The sequence below is a fragment of the Gopherus evgoodei genome, chromosome 10, assembly GCF_007399415.2.
Source record: "Gopherus evgoodei ecotype Sinaloan lineage chromosome 10, rGopEvg1_v1.p, whole genome shotgun sequence".
Lineage (NCBI taxonomy): Eukaryota > Metazoa > Chordata > Testudines > Testudinidae > Gopherus > Gopherus evgoodei.
The window spans coordinates 15,123,950-15,150,528 of NC_044331.1; the positions used below are offsets into that span (position 1 = coordinate 15,123,950).

Below are 26,579 nucleotides of genomic sequence, written 5' to 3' on the forward strand. Positions count from 1 at the left end.
TTTCCTTTTAGCCAACCATCTCTCACAATTACTCTGACAAGAGAACAACTTTTGACATGATGCCAGGGAGGCAGAAAGGCACAAGGACACACTAACAACCTGGCCCCTGTCATTGCATGAGTAGCATGAACAAAGGACCATCACACCTGGGACATGATTTATTGATTACAAAATGTCTTCTACAGTCACTCTTCTAAATAAAAAAACATAGCAGAAGCAAACCAGGTTTCACTAGACCTCAGTGACTTCATCCCCTTTTCCCCACGGATGAAATGGTTCCCATAGAAGGGAGTGTGGTGGGAGAAGAGAGACAGGAAAGACCGTAAAAAAGTTGCAGAAAGTCACAAACCTGTTTTTTCTCCCCGTGTCAGAAAAGTCCTAAACAAGCCTACCAGATACTCTGGCGCATGTGAATAAAGGGCCGCTCCCATAATTACACTGGGACTGCAAGGGAACAAAGCCAAGGAAGAGGGCAGAAATGGTGCAAAGGAAGTCACTGCTTGAAGGTTAACTGAAAGGAGACTTGAGAAGGGATCTACCTTTAGATGAATACACAGATGTACAGAAGGTTGCATTTTTGAGCCCACAATGATTTCTGTAGCTTGTCACTTAATACGGCTATATATAATCCTCACACAACTGACCCAGTCTTATTTTGATTGTCTGCCAGATCAAAGATGGCTGAAGTCACAGAAAGCATAAAGTAGATCCATTGTTAACCAACACACTGTCTTTTCAAGGCATGAGTTTCCCTGCCAGTTAGTTCAGAACTGAACTGAGGAGTGCTCAGTGCTAAAGGGCTTCTGTGGGGTCATTCTGACACAAAGCTCAAGAGAAGCCATAGAATAAAGAACCCTACACACAGTAGAGGGAGAGGGCTCAGGAAGTGAAGATATTGGCCTCTCCGGTGCTCTCCTGCTTGAGATTGAGTATGGAGGTGCACACCACACTGTTGCTGTTGAGTACCCAGTGCAGCAGAGCAGTGAGAAATCCAAAGGTGTGGAGCCTCAGATCGGGCCCATTTGGGCACTGGCAGCCACTGTTCAAGCTAGCGGAGGCACATTCCACCTGGGAGGACCATGCAGTAAAAAAAATGCATAAATCAAAACAAAACCCACCAGTATTTTTGACCCACACTAAAAAGTGTTGGTGACAGCCCTGCAAAGCCACCCAGTTTGGCTTAACTTTCATGTTAATGTCTCAGGGACAGTAGATAAAATAGCCATAGGATGAGGCCCTAGGGACAGGCAGAAGGAAAAAGTCTATGTTCACAAGTGTGGCTGGCAACTTGAACACCGAAGTGGGAGAGAGGAGTGCGTCCCACCTTTGCCATTAACTCACACTATTGTCCATACATATGAGTCCATAGGAGCATCTTAACTGCTTTAAGGTGAAACTTCAGCACAATGAATTAATACCCTAGACTTTATGCAGACCCTCCTACACATATAGGTCATGACTCCTCAAGACAAATGCACCCTGTTTTTTATTAATGAAAGGATTTGAGTTACCACTGATATCTGATAGGAGATCTTGGAAAGAGGATACAAGTCAGACTCATGAAACAAGTTCTTGTTTATTCTGGTATTTATCTTGCGTTGCTTAACAGTTCTCATCCTAACCTAGTAAAAATATTAGGTAGAAAATATATGTCCTGCCCCTACTCCCACACTTCTTGTTTCTTAAATAAAAAAATCAAAATGTCAAGCATGAGAATGAGACAGGCTTTTCTTTCAACACACTCCTGTGGTAACATGAATCCTTCACTGTAGATACAAAATGTAGCAGCACTACAGTGCTGCACTAATGCAGTTCATACCCCTCACAACCATACATCTGTGCCTCCAGAAAAAACATTAAAACAATATTTAGCACTTATCTGGTACTTTTCACTCACAGAACTGAAAGTGCTTTACAAACGTGAGTCCACATCACCTCCTTTTACAGATAAGGAAACTGAGGCAGGGGAAGAGGAAGTGACTTGCCTAAGATTACACAATTTAGTGGCAGAGCTGTTAATATGGTTGTTACTTATACCAGTGGTTCTCAAATTAGGACTGCCGCTCATTCAGGGACAGCCCCTGGTGGGCCGGGCCGGGCTGTTTCGTTCGGCTGATCGTGGCTCCCACTGGCCACAGTTTGCTGCTAAAGGCCAATGAGGGCTACAGGAAACGGTGCAGGCCAAGGGACACGGCAGGTAAACAAACCGGCCGGGCCTGCCAGGGGCTTTCCCTGAACAAGCGGCAGCCCAAGTTTGAGAACCACTGACTTATACCACTTAAAGGAAATGATATCAACAGAAAGCGGAGCTATTTTGAGGCACTGCTCCACCCCATCTGGAGATCCAGGGAGAGGGACCACTAGCTTGTGGCATCAAGGAGTTAATGGGAACTGCTGAGAACTTCTGGGAAAGACAGAAAGATACATTAACAATGGAAAAGGGTAATGAAGAGTGAACTTTTGGTGAGAGAGAAAGCAGATAGCTCAGTTATCTATCAACTGCAGTGCATTTTATCAAGGAGACAATGTGCGAAGACTCCCTGCTCGGAGCTTTAATAGAAAGAGTTTGAGAAACAGGTTGTAGGTGAAAGAAAATAGTGTTCTGAGCTGGAGAGGAATGAGGCACTACTGCATGCATGTCCTGACACCTCCCCCAGCAAGTGGCCTCCCAACCTGAAATCATTTGTTACAGCCCTGAGAAACTTCCCATCAGCACAAATACCCTGGGAAAGAAGACAAAGAAATATGTATTCTTGTCCTAGGACTACATTTTCCACAGCCAGGCTTTGAAAGCCCTGAGCAATCCTGCACAGATGCAGATGGGCTACTGGTTAGAACTGGAAGTCAATTCTACACTCAGTTTACACAAGGTCATATGAATTATATCATTTGACTCTCAATTTCATCATCTGCAAAATGGCAGCAATACTTTTGTAAGAGTGCTTTGAGATCCTTATACAAAAACTGCTGTATAGCGTTGTGATGGGGCTGTGTTTGGGAGGACAGAAGAAAGGAAGATAGAGCAAAAGAACTACATTGAGGGCTGTAAACATCCAAAGGACAAGATGGCTCAAGGAATCCAGGATGGGATGTGGAGCTTGTCACATCTAGGTGAGGTATCCAAACCCTGCCCAGGTCAATAGTGACAAAAATAAGATTATCTGATAGCTATTCAGTGATGTCTGAGATGAGCTTGTGACTCAGGATTTTCTGAGCAGACAAGTGGCCACAACATATTACTCACAATTGGCCCCCTTTTTAATACCTTCAGCAGATACGAATGGGCTTTTAGTCTGAAGGGCTTTCCTTCGAGGGGGGGTGCCCTCAAGGACAGTGCCCTGTCATGGCCCATCATGTGCATCAAAAAACAGCAGTTTCCAGTGTCAATACAGCACCTTTAACCAGCCTTGTTTGCCTAAGATGACAACACTCTCTAGCAACATGCACATTTTGGTATGCACAGGTTTTGAGAAAGCCCATGTGCTACCTTGTAGTACAAATGCAGCCAACAATTAAGTGATCTTCAGATCAAAGTAGGGCCAGCATTTATATAAGCCTGCACAAGCTCAGACCCAGAGGCATTTAGGTGCACATCTTCTGGATTCAAGTCTAGCAGCTCATTTTGCAGACATCTCAGACAACGTAGAAGTCAATCTTGCTTCAAGTGTACAGCGATATACCAGCAAGCTGTGCTTCAATCCCAGGCAGTCACCCATTGGCACCCCTTGCCACCTCATCCCCAGTTCTCATAAAGAATAGGGTGTGAAGCAGGAGAGGACAGGCAGCAGTAAGTCAGCAAAGTCAGACCTTCAGCTACAAGCTCCCAGTAATACACAAGTCTCCCCTTCTCCCAGTGCAAAATCCAGCCTAGCTGTCCTCTAACTTCAGGGGAAAGGCAAGCATGTGACATTCCAGTGCCAAACAGACGCAGACACTCTGAAATCAGCTCTCTCAGGTCAACCCCGTTATCTCCTGGTGACTATAACCTTACAGTCTGAGCAATCACATAGTAGCCATGGGAAAGACAAGGATTCCACAAGTCAGACAGACATTCTCCACATTCATGTACCTGGCATGCACCAGAGACTGGGGCTGGCTCCCTCTCACCGTTGTCAGTGGAAGCAGGGTGAGGGAAGAGGACGACACCTACTCCTGGGGACACATTCTCGGTCCATGCAGCTCTTTTCCCTAAGCCTCTCTCATGCATTCCTGCTGCTAGCTACCCATCTTCCCACCCTACACACTAGCTCACTCATTAGGCATGCAGTCAGCTGTTCTGGCTTCCCTTCCTTGGTACCTGCCACCTTTCATCTGAGGGGCTCAAAGTGCTTTTCAGAAGGTCACATCCTCATTCTACGGTTGGAAATTAAGGCACAAAGATTAAGTGACTTGCATGAGAGTCAGGAACAGAAATCTCCCCTGATTCCAGTGACCTGCTCTAACTACTAGACCACCCCACTAACAGAGACCTTTCTCCCCTAATGCCTTGAGTGCACTGTGTGAATCACAAGAGCTAGTTTAGTTTCCTCATAACAGTGAAGGTACAAATAAAAAAACCCCACCACCGTGGCTTCAATTCTCACTCTGTAAGATGGGCTACTTGTCTTGACTAAGTAGAAGGGCGCCGGTATAGGAGGAGTGTTTGAGAACTCTGTCTTTCCTATCACAAAAACAGATAAAGCAAGAGAAAAGACGACACTCCTTGGGGAAACAGGCAAGGTTTCTCGGCTACATTTTGTTCACCAACAGGTGTGGGAAAAGACAGGGTTTAATGCAACAAGGGGCTTTGGCAATATGAACTGGATGGTATCTATAGAAAGAAAAGGTCACAAGACTAATCTCCAATTAAGATGGCTTCTTCAGAAGCATAACGGGATTCTCTTCCAATGGCTTACGAGTGCCAGCTGCAGATGCTGGGGAACAATGCTGGTTGGTAGGGCTTCCAGGTCAAGTTCCTTCGGTGACCAATGGTTTGGTTTCCTAGAAGGCATGAGTGTCCGGCTTTGGTGTGTTCACAATGGCAACAGCTGCCCCAGCCCAGTATTGTACTATGTGCAGCTGTGCCTCATGTGGAAATTAACAACATATTCTGCATTAGTCCGCTGCACCGAGATGGCAAAGGGCTCAAAGGGGTGAAAGGTGAATGCAACCAGGCGTCGTACTGTGTGATTGATGGGTCGGCCCAAGAGTCCTGCTTGGATTTCAAACTTCAGAAGGCCAGAATCTCGGGCATAAAATCTGTAAGGAAGAGAAGCAGAGAATGCTGATTACGTCTATTCCTGCTCACTGGTTTTGCCATCTTGAACTCTGCATGAAAAGGGACTGGTGCCACTGATGACTGCTCCTTATTCCCTTACCAAAACATGCTGGCAATATGGTACGACAGACTCAGCCTGCACTGAGCAATACAAATGATGGAAGGTCACACAGGGAAAGTCCCTTCCTGGGTAGAAGTTTTTAATCTCTAACATTTTATCTCATTTTAGTGCCATAAATGAGAGAAGCCTCTTGCAAAGGGCTGTATTTCACTCTTGCGTGCTCTGATTTCTGGATCCACGGTTAGAAATGAAAGGCTTTATCTCTAATAAAATACATACTGGCTCCCTCCCATCCTACTGATGCAAACATATCCCATAGTCATAATGGGAGTTACACATGAGCAAATGAGAATACAGAGCCATTCCTTTTAGTAACTTTTAAACAACAGCCTTCACTCTCCACCTGTGAGAATGCATTGTCCCTCTCCTGTTCTATCAAAAAGACTTCACAACACCACATTGCTGCTATGTGACTTGCTTTCTCACACATCATGTCCCCTTGCTGTGTCCCCATTCAGAAGATGCAAGAGAGCTACTGGACTTGGCTTTGCTCTAAGGTGCCTTACACTACTTTACAGCCAGACTTCACAGTCACTTGCTGATTTCCAGTGAAAACTCTCAATGCAAGAGTCTAGGAGAAAGTCGCTTAATGGCCAAATGCAGGAATCACAGCAAATCTGGGTGATCTGGAAAGGGAAAGAGATCACCTAATGTACTACCATGCAGAGATCCACCTTCAAGACTCAGATTGGACCCTTGCTCCCCAAACCTGGAGTGCTCTGCAATGTGGCTCAGGTAAGAAGTGGACAGTGCTCTTCACTGACTTTCCAGGCCATAAGCAGAGCAGCGTTGGCTGCCTCTAAAGGGAGTTCTGCCTAGCACTCCTTTGTTTATTTGATCTTTCCAGTGCGGAGGAACTCCTCTCCATGTCCAAGAGTTATGCTGTTTCAAGCTGCTCCCCCTACATCTCTAGGAGAACACAAGGATCTCTGCAACTTCACCTTCCGCTCAATACTTCGGTAGGTTCTTCAGATAATTTGAAATCCAAATAGCCTCCTGTTATTACACAAATCCATCAGCACTGGCCCTGAAGTTGGTTCCACGATTAGGACCTTTTTCCGAGCACAGACTTGTGGTGGTCATTCTCTCTCTATCTGTCTCCATTTCCTTCCTGCCTTGCAGCTTTTGGTTGTTTGCATTTGCCTCTGGTTTTAGCTCAAAATTGCTTTTGTATCAGAGCACATTCTTCCCAACACCACTGCTAGCCTGATACACTCACAGCTCTTAGGCTGGCAGCAATGGCTCCAGACAGATTCTTTCAATATCAGACACCCTCCAGGTTTTGATAATACAGCTTGCTAAATTCCTTGCATTTTTCTAGCATGCCATTCTCCTCTCCAATCTAACTCCTCACCTGAATAAGAGTGCCAACCAACTGGCCTGCCAATTACACATGAATGAAGCAAAAGAGCTACAATCTTGGTAGCTGGCTTTCCAAAAAGCTCCCTCCTACACAGAACTAGGCATGTGGGGGATTGCTTTCTAACTAAAACATGGCCTATAGGCTGCTCCGCTCGCCACAATTCAATGTAATTTAAACACACTCAGGATGAGCTCCCTGTAATCTCAGGTAATCTCAAAGATGTGCTCGGGTGGTATTTTTAAAAAGTGCTCTGCAATCAGAGGCCATTTCCATGGACTCTCACTCTGTGGATAAACTAGGCATTGAAATATAAGACCTTGTGTTAATAAAAAACAACAAGACCAGCCTTTTCAATTTGTACAAAAATGGTGAATCTATCTGCAGTCCACTTCTTTAAGTAGGCTCCTTGTTAACCCTTTAGATTTAAAAGCTTTAACCCCTAACACAGGAGTTGCTGTGTTAAGGATTTGGCAGCCCATGCATCTCCCCCACAAGTTTTGCAGTTCCCTGCTGTGAGTTTGCTGCCAAGCCTCTTGTAAACAGATATTGGGGGAAAGGCCCTGAAGCCATTCCATCAGCAAAGAGGCCAGGAAGCAGGATGTTAACCACTCCAGCAGCTGAGAGAGAGGACTGCTGCAGCCTTCCAGGGGAAGAGAAAATAAAACTAAGAGTGGGGAGGAGTTAAACTAAAGGCAGCAGGAGTGGGTGCTGAGTTGGTGCAGGACACAACTATGAGACCTCCAAAAAGAAAAGAAAATACAGATTGAGTGTACCTTGGGCTGCTGATGGGCTCTGTGCCAATGCCAGGTGCATGGAACTGTCACTATAAATCCTACATTACCAGTAATGAGAAAATAAAGCTAACGCGTCTTTATTTCAAAACCGTTTTCTACATGATGGGCCACTGTTGTATCTTATTAATCACTGTCTTGTGAGAGAGGAACACAGCAGCACTTTTCCAGCTGTTGAAGGGTTAAGGGTTACTTCTGCTGTTGAATTACCCTGCATACTATAAGCAGGCAGCTGGGAAGCAGGAGCACCCCCACAGCTCCAAAGCCCTATTCAAGTCCTGATTGACGCTGGCATTTTATAACCTGATCTTCTAAAGCGCAAAGCTACACGTCTACTCAGGGGAGAGTGGGAAGGTGGTAGTTTGCTTTGTTTACTACAGAAGACGTGACCACAGCAAATGTCTGCAGTCCCACTCCCTTTTGTCTGTAGAAGCTGCACAAATGTTGGCAGATGCAGACAAACACCACCCAGTGAGATCTCTGAACATCAAGTACAGCGACAGAAAAAGCAGCAGATATTTCTCTGCAGACTGTACAAAGTTTGAGCTCAAACCAAACCGTACATGGGAAATCAATTAAATAGCTAAGATTTGGGGATTGTGTGTGTATGAATGGTCAGAAGTTCCCAAATCTTAAGCAGGTATAGTGTGCATGGTGCAGGAGGGAATACTGTAGACAGCAATTAAGTTGGTGGTTGCGACCTGTTTCCCCATCTCTCTGGGCAGATCAAAACACTGACATCAGGGCAGTCACAGATCGCAGTATTAACTCTTTGATCTGTCTCTCTTTGTTCACAAAATGTAGGATTTATTTCGCTCTGCAAGCACTAAGAGCTGTGCAGTTTTCTGCCTTCGGACACTGAGCACATTTAGGCCCAAAGTATGATCTCCCTTAAGACGTTTTGAATATGGTGGGGGAAGTGCCAGAATCCAAACAGCTGTTCTTGAAATCCATTGCTGTGGCCAATAAACAGAAACAATTTGTGCATGCCCAAGATAGAAATGTGCACGCTCCCGTTAGTCTGCAAGGAGCATTGCAAACCTCCCTACTTTCAAGGTTAGGCATATTCCTGTTAAGGCACAGACAGAAATAAGCAGAACGGCCCTTAGGTCTGACCAAAGGTTCTGCTGTTCAAGCAAGTTTCTTATGTATTATAGGTTTCCAATTCATGAGAAACACAAGAGCCGATAGGGAAAAGGGGACCATGGACTCCAATGTTTGTTAAATGAAGAGGAATAAAGTTCGTAGTGAAAGATGACTTTGGTTTCTAAGTTTCTCAGTGTGCGTTACAGACACCGGAGTATGAAGACAGTCAAACCAGTGTTGTGAATGTTATGGGTAACATATAACATACAAAGACATTTAAACAAATCAGACTTGTATAAGTGCTGGCCAGCCCCACCTCCCAAAATGAGCATTTTCTTGACGTGGCAAAGCAGACTCATACATTGCAACCACAGCATGCTGGCTGTCATAGCAAAAGGCTGGAGTCTGAGAAGAAGAGGAATTTAATGTTCCTATAAAAAGATGTTAAAGTTTCACTACCCATTTCTGCCTCTCAGCATGACCAATGCACTTCAACTCCACTTTTGAAAGAGCCAAATGTAAATGTGCATATGTAAAATAGGCACAGTCCATAGGAGAGGAAAGGCAGAGCTTCCTAATTTACTGGTCTCTCCAGAATAATCTAAACAAGGACTTTGCTGGAATGGGACAGAGGAGGAGAAAAGGCAAACATCCCTATATGTACACTTCAGTCTGAGACACAGTCGAGACACGTGTACATTTCTGAGAAACACACATTCAGTCCTAGCCATGTGCAATTTCTGACTCTTCTTCATACCTGATGGGGTGATCTCCACACGTCTTTGGCCGTTCCATGACTGACACCCACTTGTCATCATAACTGAAGAGGGAGAGGTCAAGGTAAGGGCTGCCGCTGTAAGACTGAGCGCTGATTGGGAGCTGACCTAGCAGCCTTCGCACAGCCTCTGTGTGCCCTCCATACTTTGCATTCACAATAGTGTCCTTAAACCTGAAACACACAAAGGGACACATTTTATTTGCAAAGCACACAGGTAAATGGCACAATGTAGATACATTAGTGTTCAAAAAGGACAGAAATAACAAAAATCAAAACAGCAGCAGTTTAGAAGAACAGTACTACTAAGTTCAGAAGTTGTAATTCATCTAAAACACCATCAGTCTCAATTTTGGTGACCTTTCACCTGCTCTACAATCAGTGTTCCTATTCTGTTTTGGAACTATGTGGACTGATAAGTGGATAGGAACTTGTCATTCCATAAGATCTAGCTACAGCTGCCTTGCAGTACTGGAAAAATAAGGATCAGAAATGGGGAAAGATGGAGTAGTAGCTTAGTCAGTCCAGGTTTTACTGCAAAGATTGTAAACATTGTCAGTGAAGCCTGAAAGTTGTGCTAGAACAGCTGAATTCCTGAGGTTGAAGAAGGACTTGGGAATCCATCTCTCTCCAGCCATTATGTTTTCATTGCATAAAGGGAAGAAACTGTAGAAGAAGAAGAACCTTGAAGAGAAGCCTGCAGCTGTTTAGCTCAGCACAGTCTGAAACGTTCTTTCCTGTGAAATGATTTATCTGGATTGGAGCTTTTCTTCTTTAGAAGTTAGTAAGCAGAATCTGAGCTTTCTGTTGCTGAGATCCAACTTTTATGAGACCAGCGGTATAAAAGCCACTTATCAGGAACAGTTTATATTGCTGTAAACTCTCAGGGCAAGGGCCTATTGTGTTTACTTATTTAATATCAAGTATCAGAGGGTAGCCGTGTTAGTCTGGATCTGTAAAAGCAGCAAAGAATCCTGTGGCACCTTATAGACTAACAGACGTTTTGGAGCATGAGCTTTCGTGGGTGAATACCCACTTCCTCAGATGCATGTAATGGAAATATCCAACATTCTTTGCTGCTTTTACTTATTTAATAAGCACCCTAGCACCCCATCACTAGCCCCATTATAGGCTCTGACCACCAACAGCTGAATTCCTGAATGTGCTACTGCCCACAAAAAGGTTGCGGACCAGAAGGCTAAAGAGGTTCTTGCCTCTGGTTTCAGCTACAAAACAAGAGCAGCACTTCACATGTTTGCATTAAGTTCTGTCTCTCACAAGCAGTAAGGAATCCCCAGTGGGAGTTATGGATATATACAAGACGAATAAGTCTCCTTCACTTGCATGGATTCAACAGCTTGAATCAACAGAAGTCTCCCCTATAAGCAATGGCAGAAATGGTCACTACATAGTTATGCTGAAGTTAAATTAATTGTGGGAAGTACAAGAGACTCTGGCACACTTGGGTATATCACCACATATTCCTAGGACCACATTTTAGAAACATCACCACCTGCATTACTAACATGACTTTCGTGTATTTAAAAGAATTTTAGAAGCCTTATTTACTTTTATATCTCACTCCACACTTTCACTGTGACATTAGATTGGTCAGTTTTACTTTCACACTGGAAAGGAAGTTTCAGTTGAAAAAAGGAACAGCATACTTTTTGCTGAAATTGTAGAAAATGCCACAAACACAGAGTTTTATTCATATTACATTTGGGGAAACCTGTCTTGCAAAATAAATCCCTAATATGGTGACATTTTTGGTTTAACAAATCCTAGCTTTGGGCCCTAACTATTCAGACAGCATCGCTTAAACCGCTGCAGAGGAAGACACAGCACAAAGTGTGCTGGCAGCATTCTTCCCTCAGAAATCTCTCCCCCTAGGGTTGGGTTCGGTTTTTAGGTTGTCACTGTATACCAGTGGTCCCCAACCTTTTTGTGGTCAGCAGCACATTCATGTTTTCAGAAGAGTGTGGCGGGTGCCAACAATTTTTCAAGGCTTATTTTGTATTTGTACATTAAATAATACGAAAAACATCATATTTAATATTACATAATATATGAATCCATAAGATAAAAAGGGTAATTTTACATATAAAAAGGTATTAATTTAATTATTCGGCAATTACTTTTTCACCTTACCATGTGAATTTGCTCTTTTTTATCTACCTGTAAGAAAAATTAAGGAGTTTTTACAAAATAAATATCAAACTGTTTTTATCTTACATTATTTTAAAAAAGTAAAACACTGTTGAACTGGTGGTCCAAATATATTTATTATTCTTACTGTAACATAGAATGAAGCCTGCAGCCCCGGAGTTCTCTGCCCCTGGCAGGGCCAGGGTTGCAGCTTCGAAGCCGGAGAGAAGCTGCGGCCCGGGGACAGAGAACACTGGTGCCCACAGCCTGTAGCCCCAGAGAAGCTGGAGAGAGGCAACAGCCCCGTGCCTGCCAGGGACAGAGAATGCCGGCGCCTGCAGCCCTGGAGTACTCTGTCCTCAGCAGGTGCGGGGCCCCCATTTCTCTCTCATGCTGGGCACTAGGCAGGCTCCGCGCTGCTGGGGACAGAGAACACCGGTGCCTGTGACCCCGGAGTTCTCTGTCCCCGGCAGGCGCGGGGCTGCGGCTTCTCTCCAGCTTAAGCCACAGCTCCGCGCCTACCAGGGACCGAGAACACCAGCACCCACAGCCTGCAGCCCTAGAGTTCTCTGTCCCCAGCAGGCACGGGGCTCTGGCTTCTCTCCCATGCTGGGCACTAGGCGGGCCACGTGCCTGCCAGGGACAGAGAACACTGGTGCCCGCAGCCTGTAGCCCTGGAGTTCTCTGTCTCCGACAGGTGTGGGGCCGCAGCTTCTCTCCGGCTTCGAAGCCAGAGAGAAGCGATAGCCCCAAGCCTGCTGGGGACAGAGAACACCGGCGCCTGCAGCCTCCGGAGTTCTCTGTCCCCGGCAGGCGCAGGGCTGTGGCATCTCTCCCCTGCTGGGCACTAGGCGGGTGCACATAAATGCCCCAGCGGGCGCCACAGCACCCGCGGGCACCACGTTGGGGACCACTGCTGTATACTTTCTAGCCTTAGTCTACCATTTTCAAGACAGTGAATGTGGAATACAGAACTAGGTGTACCCTGCCTCAGCCTTGAGTGTTCAGGATTTCAGAACCCATAAGGCTGTGGTGAGATGCGCCATGTTCAGAATGGACTCATACACAAGTCAGTCACTAAAGAGCTGTTTCTCAAGATTGCCACAGCTATTTGATACTGGCCTTTGGCTGGCAGTGTTGAGCATGTACCTATATGGTATAAGGCATGCTCCGAATGGCTCACCGGCGCTGGATCTGTCTGGCAAAGTTGTTACTGGAAGCTGAGCAGGGAAATTGGACAGCCTCGCTGTGCAGGGTGGCATTCCTGAAGAGGTCACAGAAGTTCTCAAAGAGCTCCAGTAGCTCATCTGAAGTGTTCTCGAACACAGCAATAACCTCTGTGGTCACCATGTTGTACACAACAAAGAACGAAGGCTGCAGAGAGTAGCAGAGTTAGTGGTTTTCCAACAGAGTGCAGACAGACAATACAGGGTCTATATTAGCTGGGAATCCCTCCCCCCCAATACACACACCACACACACACACAAAAGATTACCCATGATTATTCTGCAATGTAGGAGAATTTCACATTCACTATACAAATTCATTATGCTATTCAAATACCTCAGACGGTACCAGATTATCCAGCCTATTCACTACAGTGTAATTATTTATGAAGGGAACTAAATGCACTTTCAATTTTTCATTTCAAATTGGACGTCAATATATCTGTTTTCTCTTCCTCACTCCCCACCAAATATAAAATGCTTTTTAAAGTGGCAGATTTAATTTTCTTTCCTGCTAGGGAAGTGATTTTAAACCAGATGCTGGCTGGCAACAAATTATTTTTCCTGTATGTGAAGAGCTGAGAGCTTTTTTTTTTTTTTTGGCATTTATTGTTTTCCTCCCCTCTTAATATTTCCAGCATGCAGAGATGAGATATTTTTAGTGCACTGTGTTCCAACATTGCCTGCAAAAGTTTTGCCCTCCAGGTATCATGCTGGTATAGAAATGAAAGCCTGAAAGACAATAACTATTTATTTTTAATAGTGACACTCTTAGCCAAGAATTTCCAGGTGCCATCGCAATTGTAAATCCAAAACATGACTCAGGTACTTCTGCAGTAAATTTTTCCCTAGGTAAGGTTACTCAATTACTACAAACACTAACTCCCAAACCGGTGGTGTCCAAACTTACTGGCCTTCCGAGCCACATACAACAATCTTCAATCTTCAGAAGTTCGAGAGCCGGGGCACACCTGCCGGGAGCCAGGGGTTGGGGCTTCAGCCCTGCTCCTGAAGAATCCCCGAGCCCTGGCAGGTGTGCCCTGAAGCCCCAAGACCCATCTCCTTGCTGGACAGAAGCCCTTCCCGCACCATCCACTGCAAGGCAGAGGTCCCGAGCTTCCTCTCCTCCCCCAGTCTGGTAGGTGAAGAATGGGGAGGCAACTCAGACCTTAGGATTTCCATTTATATTAGATGCTTGGGGAAGGTTTGAACATGTTTCCAACCTACAAACTCCACCCTGATATACGCACAATGCAAGACTGGCCTCGTTTTACAAAAAAAAAAAAAAAAAAACCAGCTGTAGACACACCTCAAGACTTCACCCTATAATAATAATTTGTGGGCTGGGGAAAAGAAGAATGAGGGAAGAACTCGGATGGGTCTCTCAAAATGGGGCGGATTTTAGACTATGGCTTGTTACAGAGTTGTGTTGGTTTTGGAGAAGTTGGTCCGCCCTATCCAGTTTTCTCTCTCAAGGGAGCTGTTACTGACACATTGTAAGTAAACTATTCAGAAAATGGGGGAAACGGATAGTTGCCAAACACCCACATATTACTCCCAATCACCTGAACCGTTAGCTAAATCACCACCTCCTGAGGACTGAAATGCAGAGGGAAGGGCTTGACCACCCTTGACTCATTCCTGTACAAATATTTACCACTTTAAAAACTGCAAAATTACACGGTGGATAAAAATCAATGATTTAAAAAAAAATCACATTTTTTTGATAAAATGCTTTTTGAGGAAAAAACTCATATGAAGATAGTTTTAATTAAGATACATTATAGCTCAAAGATACCTCATCATGGAATAGGGATTATAAATTCTAACTCTACAGTATGAGACAATATATTCATGTAATGTTTAAGAAAAGTTTTGTAAATGAGTTCTAACAGTTCATGGATTAGGCTCCGAATCTTATGGAGTTCCAGGGACTTCTGTATAGATTATTTAGGTTAATCTTTCTATCTACCCAGTCAGACTCAGTGTTCAGTCTAGAAGATACCATCAGAGATGCTTAGTTTTGCAGTTCTCAAACTGTGGATTTGTGCCTCCAGAGATAACATGCTTGTTAACAGCAAAAGTGTTTTTAAATAAATAATATATAAAGGTGAGAAATAACAGACCTCAACCCTATTGTCCCTCTGCGAATTTTTGTACACAGAGTCACTTCCTTACCGCTCTCTCTAAAAGTGCAAAGTTTCAAAAAGTTCAATGAATAGAAGATTGTTGGGGGTGGAATAGATCTGGACAAGGAGAAAAAGTCTGGAGATAAATGTGAGAAGGGAGGGACAGGCAGTATAAACAAAAGTGAAACTAGTTGAGCAGCATATTCCAGAAATCTTGAGATCTTTCTGAGTGCAGCCTTGATTGATTTGAGATCTACCATTCCATTGTCTCGCTAGAAGGGAAAACCTATAATGGCAGCAGGCCGTAAAAGAGAGATCCAGTTTGGGAATAAGAACCTTTCAAGCAATATGTTTGCGGATGATGTTTTAAAGAACGTCACACCAGTGAACTGGTGGAAGTCACTTAAGCACTTTGATTCAGAGACTGTTGAAGTGATAATCTCACTTTTTAAAGTAGTAGCTTCTTCTGCTGGTGTAAAAAGAATATTTCTTCCTTTGGACTGATTCATTCCAAACTGAGAAATCATTTGGGACCTGAAAAAGCAGGAAAGCTTGTTTTTCTTTTCCAGATTATGAACAAACAGGAAAATGAAGATGAAGACTGAGTTAGCTGCAGAAGCCAATATTTTAAGTTTCTCATGTTGACCTGGCTGACAAAGTCGATTTAATTTTTTTTTTTTAATATTTCACTTAACTATTTTTGTTAAAATCAATTTTAACAAAAACAAACCTGATTTTAAAAAACTTGAATGTTTAACTAAATTCAAAAATTCATATGCTTGTTTTGTTAAAATATTATATGTTTGCTGTTGAAGAAAAAAATCCAGAATACATAATGTTGTTTTAAATAAAACAATTTAAATGTGTCTGGTGACGTGCGCTTCCTAATACAGCATGGCAAGAAAATCCTCCAAATTTAATGATTAACCTGTTGAACTGGAGATACTTCACCTCCCAATGACTTCATAAATATCTGCTTCAATTACCTTTGGCAAATGAAATAACCAAACAATCATTCGTTTTCTGATACTAGGTGTAAAACTAATCTGAAAAGTTTTCAAAATAAATCACTTTAAAAATGCATAGTGTGTACCTTCTAAAAATGACACCTACATCTATCTCTGAGCTGTGAAGAGTATGTATTAAGGTTATGACAACCAACAAAAATGCACTTTTATGTAGAAATCCATGATTAAATTGAGGTCTTCCTGACTAGTGATTTAAATCAATTTGATTTAAATCAAATCCACCCAGCAAAATTACACTTGTAAGATATTTCTTTTATGGGAATCTCTGTATTTACTGTAATTATATGTCAATGAAATGTGCTAAACTTTTCTCAAGTTATATTTTAAAGCCACTTGTAGTTCCTAGGTGGGACATTATGCTATACACTTGGTATAAGTTAGGTAACCACATAGCTATTTAGAAAAACACAGTGTTTCCAGAGAACGTGTCATGTCTAGATCCATTTGAATAACTGAGAATTCATCTTCCATACTTTCAGTATAGGTTCCCACTACTTGTGCTTGTGTTAATCAGACAAATGAAATGGAAAAAACCTACTAAATCATCTAGTCCATGTCACTGCCAATGTAAAGCTCAGATCCCAAGAAGGGGAGATGGGAGGAGAAACCAGATGTAGATCTTCAACTGTATCATAATTTTAAGCCTCACTGCATAATCAAAACAAACAAAGGAAAGGTTAGACTCAAGTGCAGAGGAAAGAACAGAATTTTCACTAAATATAGAACCCTGCTACAGCTGCCATAGAAACCATCCAAGAGCAGTGGAAATGGCAGAGCATGAAGAAGGGACCTTGTGGCCAGGTTGGCACATCTAAAACGTGACCATTTTTGCTTTACTTTGTATTACTTGTTGTTTAATTAGATGCATAAATGTGTTTATCAAAACTCAGGCTTCATGTACAGCATTTGAAAAACAACCTGTGAGTTTTAACAAAAATTAAAACCTTAACTTTTCCCTCTTAACACACCAAAAAACCCAATATCCTAAATATCAACCCACCCAACCCCTCCTCATGCAAAATCTAGGAGATGAGATGGGCCTAGCTGTCAATAAGCTCTGGCTCCCTCAAATCAGAAGTAAATGAAAGACTTTCCACAACTGAGAGCCCTACACACAGAACTGCTTGCCACAGATGCTTAAATCTAGAACCTATTAACCAGTTATCTTGAATGCCTCAGCTGATCAGATAGCCAGAATTTACATAGAGCTTCACAGATCAAAGTAAATATCTGGAAGTGGACCCAGAAACTAATGGGAAGCTAAGTTCATCTCCTGAGTAACTACTGTAGTCTGCTGCCTGCCTCTGAGGCTTCAAGCCAGCCACGATCTGCATCAGCTGTGAAGTCTAAGATCTTCAAATGGAAGCAGTCTAGAGAGCATTGAAGTGACCAGACACAAATGTCTGTCAAAGTCCAGATCCAAGAGAATTGGTTGCATTCACCTAATCAGGAAGGCTTATGATATTTTTGGCCACTGACGGAGCTCAAGACTCCAGGAGCAGTAAAGGGGGCCCTAAAACATCCCAAGTTGCAACCCACTTGGACAAAGGTTTAATATCTTTGCAATATCCATGTTGTTTATGTGTATTTGTTAGACAAACATTTCAATGCTGCTTTTACAGAAGACGCTCAGTCCTCAACTATTTTACAGTAATAAACAGTACACACAATCTAACACAGTGGTTCTCAAAGCCAGTCTGCCGCTTGTTCAGGGAAAGTCCCTGGCGGGTTGGGCCTGTTTGTTTACCTGCCGCGTCCATAGGTTCAGCCAATTGTGGCTCCCACTGGCCGCAATTTACCGCTCCAGGACAATGGGGGATGCAGGAAGGGGCATGGGCCGAGGGATGTGCTGGCCACCCTTCCCGTAGCCATTGGCCTGGAGTGGCGAACCGCAGCCAGTGGGAGCCACGATTGGCTGAACCTGCAGACAGGGCAGGTAAACAAACTGGCCCGGACCACCAGGGGCTTTCCCTGAACAAGTGGCAGACTGGCTTTGAGAACCACTGATCTAACATTCTTTGTGACTTTACAGCAGACTAATATATGTGCACAATGGAAGAAGGAACACACAAAGAAAGTTTCAAAGCGAACAGCTAACATTCATTCATTCCAACTTCTAGCCCTTGAAAAACAATGGGGCAAATATTGAGGGGGGGCAGGGAGGGGTCACTAAACTTCCAGAGAAAACAGAACTGTGAGCAATAAGCAGCACTGCAAGTATAGCAAGAGTTCTTGCCAGACATCTTTAATAGAATTATAAAAAAAGCAGATGAAAGGAATTAAGTAGATTAAAAAATTTAAAGTAGTCTCAGACCAATCTCATGTGGATTGAAAACTGAAGATCTCTAGGAAAAGAGGCAATGATAACCATGTTGTGTTATGGTGGGGGCAGAGGGGTAAGGGATGTCTACCACGGAGATTGGCATCACAGCTGGTCTGATTTAACTTAGTACCGACCTGGAAATGGGAGTAAACAACATATTGGTTAGAGATAGCAGATGATACTAAACTGGGGATTCTGCACTACTGCACAAGCGCAGAATTAATGTTCCCAGCAAATTTTTTTTCTCAAGCAAAATAATTGATTCTCATAGGAAGGCAAAGGGAAGTCATGTGAGGGGTCACGCTACAATTATATCCTTTGCCCACCAGGGGCTGATGTGGTGTCAGAAGAGAGGGCAACTGGCTCATGAGCAGGAGAAGCCAACTGTAGAGAGGGAGGGGGCAGATGCTGTCTTCCTTACAGCACCCTGCCTGCAGGGCCAGGTAAGGAGGCATGGAATTGTGGGGGGGGACAGAGAGTGGGGCATATGGGGCTGCTGGAGGGGTCACGCAGACTGGGGTTATAATAGCTAGTAAGGGGAGACGGGCGCGGGAACACAGAAACTAGTGGGTGACAACAATGAGCCAGACGCTGAATGGGAATGGGGGTCCAAGGCCACAGGGGGATACGGGCAGTTATGCCTGGCTAAATGTGAAGTAGGGGTGCAGAGACACATGGAGATGGGGCAGCTATGCATAGCTGAGTGAGGATGTTGGGCCACATGGGGAAAGAGGGGAGTGGGGGTGTAGGGCCACATGGGCATATTTGCAGATATGCCTGGCTGAATGGGATGTGGGGGTCTAGGGAAACACAAGGACAGGTTCGGATGTGTCTGACTGAATGGGAGAGGCTAGAGGTCAGCCAAGGTCTGCATGGGGGATGCTCCCCAACTCCCTAACAATTGCCCCCCCTCCAAAAAAACCCCAAAACCACCTTGTTCCATACCCACACCCAACAATCCTCTAGATTCTCTCCCAGGCTCCTTCTCAGCAATTACTTCCTCTCCCTCCGCTCCTCCATTACCCTCAACTTCCCAAAGCCTTTGCAGTGCTTTGGAGGGGTGCGGGAAATATGTTTCTGTATTGTAGTTTAAATGAATTATTACTCAAAGTTCTGTATTAATATGCCTAGTAAGGAATCTATTTGTCAAAAACCATTTCCTGAATCTTTTTTGTTGTCTGTATTGTTACAGACATACGTGCTGACAGGTATTTTGAAACAAACTACCAATATAATTGAAACTGGTGTGATTATATTGTTATTTTGACAAATAAAATATGCAGAATTTTACAGAATTTTAAAATACTGTGTGCAGAATTCTTAATTTTTTTGGTGCAGAATTCTTCCAGGCATAATTGGGAGTTGTGAATACCATCCAGGACAGAAAGATAGTAAGAGGTTTTGAGAGATTAGAATTGTAAGCAGAAAAGGTGAGATTCAGCTTGGAAAAATGCCAGCTAATTCATCTGAAAAATACTCAAACACACGCACCTAATAGGAGAAAAGCATCTGGAAAGCAATAATGGCTTAGAGATCCAACTATGCAATACAATATGAAAAGAAAAAAAGGCCAGTTTGGGGTGGCACATGCAGAGTGTCTAGACCACAGAGTAGGGAAGTTAACAGTCTTTTCTTTATATTACTCTGGCCTGACTGCTTCTGAAGCACTGTTTAGTTCTGGGCACCTTTCAACAGAAAGAAACTGGTGAGAGTGGAGAAAAGGAACAAAATGATCAGCAGGCTGGAGGGGCTGGAATAAGAAGCTAAATTAAAGAACTAATTGTATAGTTTGTGTAAGGCATCTGATGGGGAATGACTGGATGATTATCTACAGGTAACAGAAGGGTATATATACCAAAGATGGGAAAAGGTTACAATATGTAGGCTAGCACTAGGATATAATTCAGAATAATTGGAAGAAATTAAGAAAAATTTAAAATGAGTTTTATGGAGCAAATCCCAATAATTAGTTCCAATTAACGTGTGGGGCAGTGTCCCAAGGGAAGTAGAAATACTGTCACTTGGGACATCTACTATTATAATCAGATTGTACACTCATCAGGACAGAGACTATTTTTTAGGCCTGTATTTGTACAATGCCAGGCATAACAGGTCCCTGATCCTGATTACTAAAATACAAACAAACTGGGCAAAGCACCAATAAGTGTAGTATAGGAAACAATCCTTCATTTGCAGGAAGATGAAATTGGATAACCACACTGGTCTTCTCTCTCTAATTTCAATGATGTTTTTACATTGAAAGAGGGGGAATTTTACTAAATGCAATCAAAGATACCACCACGGCCCCTCACAACAGCATCCAAATTATATACTGTGGAGAACAGAACATTTCTACCCAACACTCAAAGACCCAAATCAGCACTTAGACCAGAAATGTAGCTTATAGTATTTATCTGCATGGGAATAACCTCAACAAAGCAATAAGCTGCCCAGAGAGGACAGGGCCTACCTGCGAAGGGTCTGTCACCCGCAATGTGACCACATCTTCACTGGTGTATTTAATAAACAGATGGCTCTCATCCAACAGCTGCATTTTCCACATGCGCAGCTGCCTCAACTGGTCAAAGTACTGGAAGAACCTCCTTTTTGCCATTGCACTCCCATCCTGCTCTGCCCTCCTCCACAGGTACACCAACAGTCTGTGTTTCAGAGAATTTATGAAGGGCTCTTTGTACGGGTTTGCCATCCCTGTCTGAGTGTCTCGCTGCACTTCTGGATAGACAGCGGACAGGGTCAGGAGATCATCCTCATAGCAGAAGCGACCTATAGTCCGTACATCAATGAATGTGCCCTCAGGTGTCACTTGAAAGACATGAATAGTCTGCTGCTGCACAGAGAGAATAGCCAAGATATTCTTATACAGGTATAGGCCCTGGTTGTGAGACAAGATGACTTTGTCACATTTGAATGTCCTTGTGTCACACAGTCTACCTGTGTGAAGATCTATGATATGCAGAGAATAGTCTTCCAAGGGGGACCTGGGATTAGGGGTCACTGACTCACTGTTGCGATAAACCTCAAAAAATGGGGGGTGAGGTTCCTCAGGCAGGTAGGCAGCAGAGCCAACAATTACATAGCGACAGTCATCTGTGAACAAACTGCACTCGCGGTTCAAGTGCTCACCATTGGAGGCCACGTTGGTGATATGAAGCAAGACGAAGAAACGTTCAAAGAGCCGCCCACGGATGTTGACAGATCTTTGGTCGTTGCCATTGGCCAAGATCTCTCCCTCATAACCCTGCAGAAGATCCTCTGCTGCTTGGCAGCCCTGATACTCATAGATCTCCAGGGAGGTCTGGTCCGAGGAGAAAGCGATAAAGTAGCGCCCATCGGGGGAGAACTTGCGCAGGAAGCAAGGCGGCTTCTCAACGTTGACCACAGTAAAGTTGGGGAAGACATTCTGGTGGAAGACCCGGACTTGGTGCCAATGGGTGCCGGCCTTACCAGAGCTGATCCTTCGGCGCTCGAGGCGGTGGATGACGTTCTGGTTCTGGATTCTGCGGGGCCTGATGGTCGGAGCATCATGATCCATCACTTCATCGTTCCCTGGGAAGGAAACACAGAGGCCGCTGTACTGGACAGGGAGCAGCACGACCCTATACCAGACCGCGTGTGGGGAGCGGGGGGAGATGGGAGAGCGTCTCCTGGGGGTGCAGGGGCACCGCGAGGGTAACACAGCTCGGACCCTAGAGGCGGGGTGCTCTGCTGAGAAGAGGGAGCGCGGGAGGCTCCCCCGGAGGCGGCCCCGGTGTCAGGGGCCGGGAGTGGGAGGCTCACAGAGTTGGGGGGCCTGGCCGCCCCAGCAGACGGAAGTTGCGGTTTCCAGACGCCGGGGCGCTGCAGGGCCGCGGTCCCCCGGGATGGGCGTGCGGGGGCGAGAGCGGGGAGCGTCGCGCGTCTCCTCACCTCTCCGGGCCGCAGCGGGATCCCGGAGCCTCCGCTGTCCGGTCACTCTATGGCCGCCGCCATCTTTCCGCCAAGGCGCCGCTGTTAACGACTCCTCCTCGGCCTTGGTGACGAGAGCCAGCCCGGAAGTGCTTCCGGAGGCCACGGGGCGGGGCCTCAGGCAGGCGCCGCGTGTCAGCCGCAGCCGGCAGACAGTGACCCCTGGCGGCCGGAGGAGTCACCGGGGGGCTGGGGGAACCAAGGGTCCTTCAGAACCGCCAGGGACCATGGCAACCGCGGCAGCCGGGCATCATGGGAGACGGGTCCCACATCCCCAGCAGTGCGGGGCACCCCTGACCTCCCCCCCCCAGGGCACCGGCCAGGCATCCCCCAGTAGGGAGCTGTACTCACTGCACCCCTCCAGAGCCAGCTGTGCCCCCTCAGGCATGCCAGGCAGGGTGCAGTGCCCACCCTGCTCCCTCGCCTTACAGCCATTGCTGGCAGACTCCGGGAGAGCCTGGCTCTGAGGGGCATGGCGGGTGTAGGGTAAACCCCGTGCGATCTGGGAACTCTCTCCCAGGGGCACACTCCCACTGCCCATCGGTGGGGGCATTTAGTCGGCCTCTCTGGGTTGCCTACTGGGGCCGGGGTTTCTGCAGTAATAGCTGGGCACTACCCTACTTCCCTTGTATGACATTTTGGGGTGCAACCCAGAGCAGCGAGGGGCTGTGTCACCCCTGCCCTTCAACCGTGGGTGCCACACAATGCTTTGCTGTTGTGGCTCCTAACCTGGGCTCCTGCCAAACAGCATGCAGCTCACACCCTGAGTGTCTGCGTGTAGCCACAGTCCTGGGCCAGCAATTCTGACCCCAGCAGCCTGTCAGCAAACACCAGCCACACTCTGGCTTCCAGCAACTTTGATTACCACATGCAGAGTAACCCCAACACACTCCCAGTCCTGGATTTCCCCCCAAAAAATGTACTACCCTCTCCTGGATAGATCAGATAACAAAGGTCCGTTGTCCCTGTAAAGCAGTGTTTCCCAAACCTGGGACACCGCTTGTGTAGGGAAAGTCCCTGGCGGGTCGGGCCAGTTTGTTTACCTGCCGCATCCGCAGGTCCAGCCAATCGCGGCTCCCAGTGGCCACAGTTCGCTGCTTCAGGCCAATGGGAGCTGCTGGAAGCAGTGTGGGCCAATGGACATACTGACTGCTGCTTCCCGCAGCCCCCATTGTCCTGGAGCAATGAACCGCAGCCACTGGGAGCCTGATCAGCCAAACCTATGGACCCAGCAGGTAAACAAACTGGCCCGGCCCGCCTGGGGCTTTCCTTACACAAGCGGCGGCCCCAGTTTGAGAACCACTGTTCAAGAGAGATGGATAGGGAGCGAAAACTTGGAGTGGTTTTGCCTCTTACTTGTGTAGTTCAATCACCCTTTGAAATGCATTTTCCAGAGAATGACCCTTAAAGTTCTTTCCAGTGGAGGGCAAGGAGACATGTTGGCGGTGGGGGAGAGAGATTTCATGCTGTTCCTTCTCTCCCCTCTGTCTGAGGACTCTGTTTACAGCTCATATGCAAATTGAGGTAAAAACACCTCCCTTTGTTTAAGACCTGCTTGATCAGCTTTACCTGATGGCTATGTGACTTTAAACATGGGCCTTTAACATTATACAGGGGGGAATTTCATAACTTTACACACCATGTTGCTACATACATTCCACCATGATATTATTGACCAGTGAGATATTAGTTTTCAAATATTTCATAAGGTGACTACACGAGTGCATTCCATTACACTTTGTCACAAACATGTCTTTCCAAAATGTGTTGTGGGCGTTCCCCCCTCAGGACTGGGACTGATGCACCATCCCCCTCCTGTACTGCCCCATTGCCTGCTTTCTTCAGTCCAGCTCTCATTGGCCATCCGCCATAGAGCCTTCCTGACCCTTCACTTTCCAGTATTTCCTCCCCTCCTGGGAAAGCACCATCGCCCCAGAAGAGTTTTGTACAGCCTGAATGCAGAAAAGGCTGATACGCAATGTGGGGAGAGCACACTATGCCCCATTTCACTGCCCTTTTAGTCAAAGAGAATCATGCTCCTCCAAGACTCTAATGCTCTCTTCACATCAGTTCTCAGAGAAGAGTCCCACCCCATCCTCCTCCCCGAGGATCGCTGGCTTTGCTCACTCCCAGTAAAGTTATCACATTCCTATTTGCCACTTGGGAATAGATTAGCAGTCAATGAGAGCAACAGTTTTGCTGACTCAAAATGTCCCTTTCTAATGCCCCTTGTGACCAGCAAATTCATCACATTTGTGATCCAAGCAAACTGGGAAACCTGGTCACCTCCAGAGAAGAGACTCAAGTGTGTGCTGTCGCATTGCCACTTGGTCCTTCAGTGAGGAGGTGAAAATCATCACAGATTTGAAAACCTTATTCCTGTTTGACCCCTTCCTATGGCAGTGTCATACCCAGGTTCTAAGAGCATGGAGAGCGAACATATAAAAAAAGACACCACTCGCTGTGAAGCAGCAAAGAAAAAAAAAAACAACCAAGTCTTGCCGCCGAAGACTGAAGAACCCACCACACCGAATTACCCCCTACCGAATTGCTGTCGAAGACCCAGAGCGACTGAAGCACCCACCGCTGAATTGCCGCCAACCCGGAGCTGCCTGTGGGAATTCACGCTGGATTAGTCCTCAGCCAAGCAAAGTAGCAGGCACTCCTCAGCGGGCACAGGGAGCAACATCACCAGGCCGCCACAAAGCGAGGGCGGGGGGAGCAGGAGAAGCACTGGCCGCAGGAGCCGCCGTCACAAGATGCACGCAGCGGAGCCCAAAGTGAGTGCCGCCAAAGACCCGGACATGCTGGGAAGCCCCAAGTGAGTGCTCAAGGGAGCGGCCTCTCCCCCTGTTCTCCCCCTAGCTGTGCTATTGTCCTATGGTGGTTGGAATATCTCTCTCCTCTCAGTGAGAGGTTCACCAATGTTCCTATTGTGTATTTTGCATTTAATTCAACAACAGCCCCTGTGGTTGTAGGCTGTGGTCATTGAGTGGTGTAGGGATAGGATTTACTTCCTGTTACCATTCACTTCTGACAGTCCCTTCCCCTTGTCCTTAATAAATATTATATTGTGGTAGGAAAGCAGCAATTAGAGGAGCCTGCAGATTGAGATAGGGTCTTTCCTGAGGTCAGATTCAGCAAAATGGGTTGGAGGGCAGAATTTCCCCTTCCTTTTTCCCCATCCTCTCCCATCCACAAGAGATCTGCATGACTCACACACACAGAGCCCTGAGTTGTTAAATAGGGACATCTCATTCTAGAGCTCGGACTGTTTCCAATGCAGGCCTTCTCCAAGGACTAATTGCAGTTACATTTACATCGGCACAAGAAATGTGGCGTCTTCACCATTCTGCAGACTGCAGGGTTGTAACTGTGGTAACTTTGGCCTTTGTGTCCAGATGGCCAGTAGGGAGAGACACCCAAAAATGAGAAAGAAATAGGGAAAGCATTGAGCTGAAAACTGACCCAGGGCCTCCATTAGTGTATGGTCCATGAGGTGTTTATGGCCTCCAGGTTTTCAGAGCAGCTTGTTTGCAGGAGGACATGATTTTGTGATCAGTCTATTTTATGGTGTATTTTTATGGGATTCAGCTTCCAAATAAATTATTCCCCAGGGCAGTAAGCTAGAAAAGAAGTGATGCCATTCACAGCTCAGAGTATGGTGTGTTGCGGGTGACAAACAAATAGAAAAGGTCATGGCCCCCTCTGATCTCCACTGACCTCCACAGTGGGGCCAAAGGGAGAGACAACTCTCAGCCCCATTTATGTCCCCACTCCCAACACTTCACCCATAAACTGCAAGGCTGGCCCTGAGCTGAGCTGTAGCCTCTGTCTCAGTACATATCGGCACAAAAGACATTGTGAGCTGCAAAACATATCCTGGTGCTGCATGGATCTGCAGGAATGAAACCATTATTGTAAAGTGCCTCTTATGCAAACACCTTCCTCCCAAAACAGCTGAGAGGCAGAGAGAGGGAAACAAACAAAGCAGGAATTTGGAGTCGGATTCTTTCAACAAAGAATCATCTGCCTTTTCTTGTAGTCATTGGGGGCCAGCCGCACCAATCAAGTCAAGCAAGAGGGGTGCTCAGCACTAACATCTGCAAGGCAAGATGGGAACTATAGAGCTAACTCTGCCCCCTCAGCCAACTTTCAGCCGCTGGGACTGTAATTTAAACATACAGGATTGAATGTAACTGTCCATTAGAAGGCACTGGCAGAGCCATGCTGATACAACACAATCTGGCCAGTACGGTTTGGGACTGTTACGCCCAAATAAGGCCATTCCAGTTTAGCTGCAGTTTCAAAGTTGCTTCTGTTGGCCCTGCTCCTGTGAGTCAGTGACTTCAGTGGGAGCTCAGCA

At 45.7% G+C, this 26,579-nt stretch overlaps 1 protein-coding gene across 1 annotated transcript; it reads right to left on the reverse strand.

The window, feature by feature from the left end:
* Positions 1-145: 145 nt before the first annotated feature.
* DET1 (DET1 partner of COP1 E3 ubiquitin ligase) lies at positions 146-22,287 on the reverse strand. The gene is made up of 5 exons (XM_030576691.1): positions 22,175-22,287; positions 20,718-21,814; positions 12,725-12,915; positions 9,376-9,567; positions 146-5,238 (listed from the first exon to the last, which is right to left on the reverse strand). The coding sequence occupies exons 2-5, from the start codon at positions 21,798-21,800 to the stop codon at positions 5,049-5,051; spliced, it is 1,656 nt and encodes a 551-aa protein (XP_030432551.1). The 5' UTR covers positions 21,801-21,814; positions 22,175-22,287; the 3' UTR covers positions 146-5,048.
* Between the last annotated feature and the right edge of the window lie 4,292 nt (positions 22,288-26,579).